This window comes from Chenopodium album, chromosome 5, assembly GCF_948465745.1.
Source record: "Chenopodium album chromosome 5, dcCheAlbu1.1, whole genome shotgun sequence".
Classification (NCBI taxonomy): Eukaryota; Viridiplantae; Streptophyta; class Magnoliopsida; order Caryophyllales; family Amaranthaceae; genus Chenopodium; species Chenopodium album.
The window spans coordinates 13284606-13294981 of NC_137838.1; the positions used below are offsets into that span (position 1 = coordinate 13284606).

At 35.5% G+C, this 10376-nt stretch overlaps 1 protein-coding gene across 1 annotated transcript; it reads right to left on the reverse strand.

Annotated features, from left to right (window-relative positions):
* Positions 1-283: 283 nt before the first annotated feature.
* Positions 284-10100, reverse strand: LOC145631935 (glutamine--tRNA ligase, cytoplasmic-like). Its single transcript, XM_081684168.1, has 24 exons — positions 9981-10100; positions 9241-9398; positions 9108-9158; positions 8741-8812; positions 8431-8530; positions 8229-8324; positions 7870-7931; positions 7665-7766; positions 7496-7585; positions 6752-6904; positions 6601-6656; positions 6167-6257; positions 5977-6063; positions 5204-5401; positions 4970-5068; positions 2464-2595; positions 2230-2366; positions 1838-1937; positions 1664-1759; positions 1389-1489; positions 1202-1304; positions 1025-1114; positions 800-929; positions 284-591 (listed from the first exon to the last, which is right to left on the reverse strand). The coding sequence occupies exons 2-24, from the start codon at positions 9373-9375 to the stop codon at positions 497-499; spliced, it is 2376 nt and encodes a 791-aa protein (XP_081540294.1). The 5' UTR covers positions 9376-9398; positions 9981-10100; the 3' UTR covers positions 284-496.
* Between the last annotated feature and the right edge of the window lie 276 nt (positions 10101-10376).

Genomic DNA, 10376 nt, shown 5'->3' on the forward strand with positions numbered 1-10376 from the left:
AAACGAAACATCAACATAGGTATTCTAATACATATAGAGAAAAGAACGAGGCACAATAATTTGAATATCAACGAGTTTAGTTAGTTAAAGAGTGGTATCCAAAACCTAATAAATCCACTCAAAAAAAAAAAAAAATGTGAAACTCATCTTTCAACCATGCTTTGTCAAACCAAGTGCCTTCAACCATGCATATATCAATCAAATAAGAAACAAAACACACGTTTTTCTTTAAAGGCAAAATTATACCTTTTAAATCTTGACAAAAAATTGCCATATAGGTTGATTTTCATGTATTTTTCTCACAAGTTCCAAAATTTTGATAATGAAAGTCTTAACATAATTCAATCAAAAATTCTGATGCATGTTTGCAGATCGAAAATCTCCTTGTAATACAAATATTGAAATCTAATACTGTTAGACAACATCTTGCTTAACTCACATAGCATTATCTACAGGTCTCAGTTTCCTCCAATACCAAGCGTAAAGGGACACTTGTCTACTTCCCACCCTTGGCATAGCTGTCTCTTAATGTGACTGTGCGATTAAATACCAGTTTCTCCGGAGTAGAGTCCTTGTCTACAGCAAAGTAACCTAAACCAAGAAATAGCAAAAGAAAACAATCAGATACAGCAAGAAAAGTATTGCCTTTGGAGTCAACTCCGTTTGAAGGAGAGAGTTTATTGGACAGATAATTATTAATGAGATCATGAACACAATCATACTTTTACAACGTAGTTTTATTAAATAAGTATACAATGTTTGAGCTAGAATTAGGCAATCGGGAAGTCAATGAACATACCTAAACGTTCAAACTGAAATCTATCACTGAGTACAGCATTCCGGAGTGGAGGAACTGCATATGCCTTGGGTATGACAACTTTTGAGTTGGGGCTTAAATCGCCAAGCCAATCATCAAGCTCAGCAGGATTCTGAACAATCATAAAATAGATTAGTATTGAATGTTGATTAATTGATTATTACTGGATATTTGTTGTAAAGGAAAACAAGTTCCAGCTCTAACTACCTCAGAAGAGAAAAGTCTGTCAAACAGCCTGACTTCTACTTTAAGTGGTTCAACATCCGGAGAAGGCTCAGCAACCCAATGGAGAACACCCTAGGAAAAAAACGTAAATTAACCCCCAATTGTTAGAACAGAAATACCCATACATGTAACTATGTAAGTATTAAAAAGAGTGCAAACCTTTGGTTTCATTTTCTTCTCAGGGTCATACTCCGCACGAATTTCAACAATCTCATTGTCATCACCAACTATTACATCCGTGCACTTAATGGGAAACGCATATCTGTGTGTTGGGCATAGAATTTGACTAGTTAGTTTATAGTTCCAAGGGAATAAAACTTTTAGGATCTTTTTTTACAAATCTTACCTCAGCAGGACTGACTTCCCCGGAGCAAGGCCATAATAATCTTTCGAGTCTTTCATCCGAAAATCAGACTTTTCAATATACACAACATTTGAAAACGGCACCTGAGATGAAGTCACCCAAACTATATTATTCAGGAATCTCCCAGCAATATGACACAAGTGTTGAAGGACACAAAGCAACAATTGACGAAACATTCTTTTGAATAGAAGAATGAATGTTTAAACATTCTTTTGCATAACAACCAGGAGGGATACAGAAGTAAAATTAGTGCTGACCTTGTACAAGGCTGAGGCGTCGTCGGATGGAGCATCTGGCCACCTCTTAGCATCAAGGTCAATAACTTTACCAGCTTCTAGATTGGTGATAACGACCTAAAATCAGGAGAGCATATAAGACACACATGACGGATACTTGGGCTTATGGAAATGGTTAAAGGAAATACTCCAGACCTTCAAAGGATACAGGACCACCATCGCACGAGCTGCAGTTTTATTTAGCTCTTCTCTGACATGATATTCAAAGCGATCTAAACGAATCAAACTACTATCACTGCAGCCAAAGAAAATGGGAGTCAAATAACACACACAGTCAATATCTACCTTCTATCTAAATGTCTGTCCCATTGCAGAGAGAAAGTCCCCCAAATAATAGTACACTTCCATTGTCTAGAACTATACTTCCCTCACAGCTATTTAGAAAAAGTATTCAATAATATGAGAGTCCAATAATGCCAATGTAATAATATGCAACTATACAATAACAAAATTTTCAATCAGTGGGAAAATTAACATAATGACTAGGGACAAAACAAATGCACACAGAGAAACAGAAAAAGTTTCACCTTCTAGTGATTCCTATACCCCTAACAAAGGCATTTATTGCTGTTGGTGACACCCCCCTTCGGCGCAAACCAGAAAGTGTCATCAATCGAGGATCATCCCACCCATCAACATACTTCTCAGTAACAAGACAATTAAGCTGTAGAACACATTGATATCAAACTAAGTCATGTTGCTGAACCCAGAGATTTTTTATATATTGAAGTTATAAGGAATTACTAAATTGAGAATATTACTTTTCTCTTTGACATCACAGTGTTCGTCACATTCAACCGCGAGTACTCCCATACATAAGGCATATATAGGCCAAGTGCATGCAATAACCAGTAATATGAAGCCCGACGTGTCTCAAATTCCAGTGTGCAGAGCTGCATTAATAATTGAATAAAGTAGAAATAATATGATTCAGATAATATAATAAGAGACAGAAAAGGATCAATATTATGTTCTAAGATGAATTAAATTAGGAGGGTAAATCCCACATTGCATTAAAACTACATACTTGAAGCTATCAAAGCAATCCTGTCAAATGATCAAAGAAATAATACTCCGTGAGCATGAAAATGTGATGAAAACACTAAACTTTCAGAAGTATTGAACAGGACAGATCCCAAAAAACTTAAAATATACATGTTGTCGATTACGACTAGATATTTCCACTTTAAAATTGTCTGCCTGCACTGTTAATCTGCTCTTCATGAGATGACAATGCTCACAAACCTGGGATTATGGTTTTATATCCATTAAGTCATGAACCCATGAGCATCTATAGTAGCCCTAATTGAAAGAAACTGTCAGTTGCAGAGATTTCTTCATTGATTGAAATATTTTTTGTCTTCATGAAAATTAAGTTTTAAACTTCAAACGCATCATGATTTTTGAATAATTTCTTTATAAGTCTCCACGGGTAACTATTATTGCTCTGGGTTGGGTATTTCATCAAATGATGATTATACTATGCAGTTAGTTAACTCTACAGAAAAAAATATAAACATTTTCCTGTCTTAGAAAGCAGTCTTTGGTCAGACTCGAGGCATACTTGAGATGCCACTCTCACTCGAACAAAAACATGCATGCCTTAAGATTTTGATTGAACCTAATAGCCCTTACATGGGTGATTAGCTTAAACTTATTCAAAGAAGTACATTCACCAGAAAATCTATTCTTATATTTCAGAATTCCAACAAGTTTAGCTATGTAAATGAGTGACATTAAGAAAGGACATGATATCCCACTTCTTTTGCCTTTTTGTGATCTTTGGGAGAAGAGTAAGGGAAGAAGCTACAGCAGCAATTTGTGAACTTCAAATTGGGGCAACAAGAGCAAGCATTATGTTCTTTTTCCACTGTTAGCTTTGCAATTACCCCTAATCCAAGAAGCTGCATACTCTAAGTGGTATGACTAGGGATGTTAAGTGGGGCAGATGTTGGCCTTCCCATCCCCATCCCCGTCTAACATTCTCATCCCCACCCCCCTCCCTACGATGGGTCCAAAATCCATCCCATCCCCGCCCCAGTGGGTACAAATCCAAAACTATAAACCCCCCCCCCCACCCCCCCCACTATAAATTACAAACAATAAAAGATAACTTAATAAGTCCATATTACACAATTGTTTTTTCTTTATTGCACTACAAGTCTATTATATAATATTGTATTTACTACTAAATTTTACTTATTTTTAAAAAAATAAAATAAAAAAAATTAGAAAGTACATATTTTTATTTTTCTAAAGTATATGGATGCGGGTATGGTGCGGGTACAAAGTGGGACAAGTGGAGCAAGGCGGGATGGGCTGGTACAACCTAAAATCCACCTCACCCCATCACCCATGGCAGGTATGATTTTTATCCCCATCTCCGACCCACCACCCGCCAAATTTGGCCCGGGCGTGGATGGGACCCCACAAACAACCCTAGGTATAACGTGCTTCTTCGTCGCTCACCCTCATGGCCCATAATTCAAGAAACTACTCAACAGTACCAAAGAACCCTACTTCTTTCCGTCAAGCAGGCAAACTACCTTAAAGGCAGTTCCAGAGTTCCTACAATGGTCATTTTTTAGGCTAACATCGGTATCAGGAGACATAAGGACAGCTAAAGTCAAGCTTTTTGCATCTGTGTCCTCTCAACAGACTTCGATAGATTGATGCTAGCACGGAATGAATGAGAATTAAAGGTAGTAAGGATTAGAAGAGTTTGCCTTGGAATCTATTAGATTATATCAGCGCAGTAACCTCCGACTGACTGGTGACAACGTTAGACCAGTTGGCATTGGCCTTTGAAAGGTTAAGTGCAATAAAAGCCTAAAAACAGTAGAAGAAACTCCAATAGAAAAACACGGCTTCTCAAGAGAAAGAATAATGAATCGATGATAGCTGGTAGGGTGAAAAGAAAACAGAAGTAGGCACAAACAAAGGTAAATTAAAGAGGTACACATAATGGTCCATGACCATCGTAATTGTTAGCATAAGCAAACTATCTTTGACTTTATCAAAGCAAAATATTCTCTAGCAAATTCTAAATTACAATTATATAATTCAACAAGCACATAATGGTCCATGACCATCATAATACTACTATACGTTCCACTTGTCTTGACAATAAACAACTCAACAAGCTAATACAGGAAGGGGGATGAACCACAAGTTCATAAGTAGATAACATTTAGTAGAGAGAGAGAGAGAGAGAGAGAGAGAGAGCATATAAGTATTTTATAAAAAAATAAAAAATAAAAAACCTACCGAATGAGTTACATTCTCAAGAGAATCTACAACGCAGTGTGCAAAATCGTAGCTAGGGTAAATACACCACTTATCTCCTGCTTTAGGATGAGGAGTAAACTGCACGAACCCCATAAGAAAAAAAATTAACGAATCAAATACAGAAGGTTGGTTGGGGGAATATTATTTAACACAAGTATCACTATAAAAGTCAAGCAACAATTAGTCAGGTATGTGTACAGAAATAGCACTTGCCTTGATACGATATGCAATAAGATCATACATATTACAATTGTCGTTTTGCATATCTTGCTTCATTCTTAGTGTTGCTTTTCCTTCCTCAATCATTCCCCTTCTCATTTCCTCAAAAAGTTTTAATGATTCTTCTACTGGTCTATCTCTCCAAGGACTATTTAACTTTTTTTCTCTGTACTCCTTTACTTCATCAGCAGTCTGCAATCCAACACTTTGTAAGGGAACAACTTTGTCATGTTGTTACCAAAAGTAGCTAATAGATACTACCTCCGTTCTTGAAAGTTCTTTTTAGTTGCTATTTGCACACAAATTAATGCAATAGGTGATTAAGTGTTGATATGGTGAGTGAGTCAGTGAGTAAGAAAAAAAAAAAGTGAATAAGTAGAACAGAGAGTGTAAAAAAGGAATAGGATTAAGAAAAAGTTGGAAAAAGCAAAAGACAGTGTAAAAATGTTGGTGGTGTAAGGAAAAAAAAAAGTGGGAAAAAGTATGAGAGAGTGAGTGGGAAGACATTTGTCAAAAATAGATAGAAATCATAGAATAATGTAAAAGTGTAAAGACCTTCCAAGAATGGACTAAAACAGAAAAGTTTTAGGAGTGGAGGACTGGAGGTAGTATATGTCAAGCACAATAACCATATATGTCCAACGAAAAGACAAAGGTTTATCACAACCCAAAACTAAAATTAAGGAAAAATTAAAGAAAAAAAAGGAAGACCAATAAGTGTTCATGAAGAAAATACTAACGCAATGACATAGGATATAATTGCAAACCTGATGGTCAACGTAAGCATGACCTCTTCTTATAAGTTCAACAGCGAGTTCATAGAGATCTTGAAAATAGTCACTGGTATAAGTTTTCTGCAAAGTTTAAGCAGACAGTAAGATTCCTAGTCTTGCTAGTTTGCTCCGTACAGAAATCAACTTATTCAACTGTATCGTCTGTATGGTCAGAATACTTTACCTTGAACGGCTCCCACCCCATCCACTTGACTATCTCTTCAATATGATCAATATACTCTTTCTTTTCAGCCTCAGGATTTGTATCGTCATACCTAAAGTACACCTTAGGTACATCAGAACTCACAAAACACCGTCCAATAATCCCAAAAATCAAGCTTTTCTCTGGACCCAATACAGTTTCCTAGTACGCTATACAGCACAAAAGAGTTATCAAGTCCATACACGTCAAATAATGAAAAGAATGATAGATAAGACAAACAGCACGCATTGACAAACATGCAGTTATGAAGTACATACCATAAATACTGCCAGCCAAAGAAGTAAATGAAATCCATATAAAGACAGAAAAGCAATATATTGAAAATTACTGCAGCATAGCAGATTATGAACCAAACAGATATTTTCACAAAAGTATCAAGCGAAAAAGTTGTCCACCTCAAATAGCAGTGTCCACCTCTATCCTTTGCCAATCCAAAATCAACAAACATTGCCTATAACAATAAGAAATTAAGAAGAAAAATTATTCTTTATCTAACAAAGGGTTTAAAGGTTTCGACTAAATTGACAGCATCAAGTTGCAAGCAACCTTGGCATGACCAATGTGAAGGTAGCCGTTCGGCTCAGGTGGAAAGCGGGTAAGAACTTTTCCCCCGGTTACTTTTAAGTGTTTGGCAAGAATTTCCTTGGTATTGCAAGCTCTTAAAACAGAACCATCACTGTAAAAAACTTCAGTGTGCACCTGAAAACATAAATATTACCTTATCAATTCCTTGCATATACAGCAAGCAACTTAACCCTTAAGATAAAGATCTTGAAAGATAAGCAGACCAACATAAATACAGCCATGAATGAGTAAGATAAGGTAACTAATTTAAAATGGTACAATGTCACATAAAGGAAAAGAAAATCCTTGGTATTTTCTCCAAAAGAAGCTATGTTTTCATCTCTTTTTACTTCACTTCAGCACAGTCATTTGCTAGAGAGAAGTCCATGCATTTGTCTTAACTGACTCAACCAATAAATAAGTTTTAAGAAAATAAATTATTAATAAATAATCACTAATGAAAATAGTAGAGATTCAGCACTATAGATAAACTCTAGACTTAAAATGCTATCAGGTAGATGTTCTTATGCATGAGAAACTTTGAATAGGTAGTGAGAAAATACTTTATGGTATGCACATAAGCTTCTTCAAATACTACACATTGAAACATCATAATTAGGGAAGATACTGTATCATCACTTGCGCATAAATGAAAACACAAAATTATTTAAATGTATAACAATAACATGGTAAAAGAGCAACGGATATTAAATACTCCAAAAATACCTTAACATTATCTTCCGGTGATGGAAAGATAGAAAATGGGTTAAGTTCTTCTTCAGATGGCGGAGCTGCAGCAGCGACGACAGCTTTTTCCTATACAAGACAGGAGCAGGGTAAGACAGCACAGTAAATTTAGAAAAGAAAAAAGATCTATATCTCTCAGAAAACCAACCTCAGCTTTTGCAGGCTTTTCCTTCTTCTTTTTTACTGGCTTTTCATCATCTGCTGCAGTCCTTTCACCAAGTAACTCACGAAGCTTTGTATCTACCACTTGCTGCAAAATACGAAACCATACTTTAGAAAAAAAAAAAAAATGCATACGTATAATTCACTTGTTTAAGAGAGCTTATTATATATATGTCAATCTTCAAAAATACCTTGACAATCTTTGGATCAGCCCATGGCTGTCTCTCTCTAACACGTCTAAACAAGTCACCAACTGAAAAAGCAAAAGAATGAAGTATTAGTAGCTACCAGCTAACCTAACATGACATGACTTTGTCAAAGAAGATTGTTTGACAAAATGGTTTTTTCCAAAAACTTAAACACAAAACTAGGTATGGCAAGTTGACAACAGAAGCTAAGAGCCTAAAAAAATGCAAGAAGCCAAGCATTTATGAAATAATGACACATTATCCCTATCAATTCCTAACACAGAAATTCTTTACACTTGCATATCATATATTGAGCAAATGAGTATATTCACCATAACATCACTAGAAAACGAGATACTAACCATTTGTTTTATATCGTTGCTCCAAAATTGTTGTTTTAAGCTCTTCAAAGATTTCACCAACAGTATTTTCTATCTCTTCATTAGAAACCTCAATACCTGATCAATATATGCAGTTAATATGTAACATACATACATACCTATTATAATTATAAGTCCATCTATCTAAAAAATTTAAGTCAATTCATCAAGATGAGCTATTTACCAACTCCACAATTTTTCTCAAAGTCACTTAAGCTGAATTTTTCAGGACCCACACTCATGAAAAATGAGAAAGCAGCTTCTAGTTGAGCGGGTGTCTTAACCTACAAATATTCAACTGCAAAAATATATCATTTGGGAAACAGAAGGCTTTACAAGAAAATAACAGTACTAAAAAATACCTTTTTAGTGCAGCCATCACTGCTAAATAATAAACGGACTATATAACTAATAAATAAAGATATATGTGTAGCCACCATCCCACCACTATAAGTAAAACACAGGCAATAATATTTAAGATATCCATCGCTAACCTTTGAAGAAACAACATACTCACAGAGGGTTGGCCGATGCACTAGGGCATTGGCAGGAAATTTCGTAGCAACCTGTCATTTAAATGCATGAAGAAAGGGAGAGATGATTAATATCATTATATTTCAAGCAGGTGACAGTATAACTCTAAAGATAGTAAGCAAGCCAAGGGAAATATTGACAGGAACTTATCCACATATATACATAAGTAAGCTCCAAAACATTTCTAAACAGCGTTAAGTAAAGAAAATTTCTTCAATCCAACATAGATGGGGTAAACACAGCAAAAGACCAATACCGGGCAGGGTTTAGTCAATAACTTGAAGTCTTGAACTATATGTCATCCTCCTTTAAAGTTAGGTGACTTACCATGTACAGAAGATTTCCAGTAGTCCGGTCACAACCATCTGTAACACCTGCCTGATTTCCCAAAGAGTTGGTAAGACAAAAAAGACACATTGACATATGCAATGGAAACAAGTGTACAGGAAATAGTAACTACCTCATGAATAACGGCCAACAGATTACTGGTAACCTTGTTGTTGGCAATTGTATTATGAGCCACTTTCTCATCTAATCCTATTTTAAGGAATAGCTCCACTGCATTATCAGAGTTCTCCCCCGTTTTCGTAGGCATCTTGATGTAATTTGGATTAAGCACTAAACCAAGAAAATGCCCAGATATAAGGTATACAGAAAATTCGGCAGCCTCAATCCGGTCTTACGCTATATTTCGCATATATATTCTACGAATTTAAAAATTCATTTGCACCCCCAACTTCCCAAAACTCAATTCCGATAACCTGAATTACTCCATTGCTATTTGGGCCAATTAGCAACACTCTAAATCTATAATATTCACCACATTACAATCAAAGCATGCTATTTAATCACTATAGACACATTAAAAAAACAAATTCAGGTATTTGGAAAATCCCATCTTCCAAATATATACAGAAATATACCCAAAAAAAAACATTTCTCATGTAACAAAATATAAATCAATTGAGCAATATTCTAACATGCAATTTGAGGGAAATTCATGAAATCTAAAATCAATTTCGGGTCTATAAGAACAGCTCACTTAATGTATTAACTAGTTTTTTGAGTAATTATATAGGCCTTCTGTGTTGTTTTGCATTGAAATCGAAGAATAACAGCAATTAAGCAATTGTATAGAAGTGCTAAATGGAGGGGCAAGCACTGAAACTAGAGAAAGTGGAAGAATATAGATGAAAATACCTGGGTTGAAGCTGTTGAATGGAAGAGAATGGCTGTTTTGCCTGTTTCAAGGGTTTCACAATGAAGAAGATTGTCAGTTAACTGGTTTAACGCAAATCAGAGAGTGCAACTTGTCAAAATGACTACTAATACCCCGACACTCCGAATAGAGGTGCAATTTGGGTGTATGGGTCAGCCGGTCAGGTTCGATGAAGTTGGATCGAGTCTATATAAAATTTGAGTCATGTCCATACATACTCGTACAAATTTATACTCCAAAGTCCAAACTCTGAAGTATTTGTTTCATACTTAGAGTACGAGTAGCCCTGAATCATGACATATCATTTTTAAAGTTTTTGGTCATAATGGTTAGCCCTAAGTAATTGTTTTTTTTTTTCAATGCATTTAAGAAGCTGA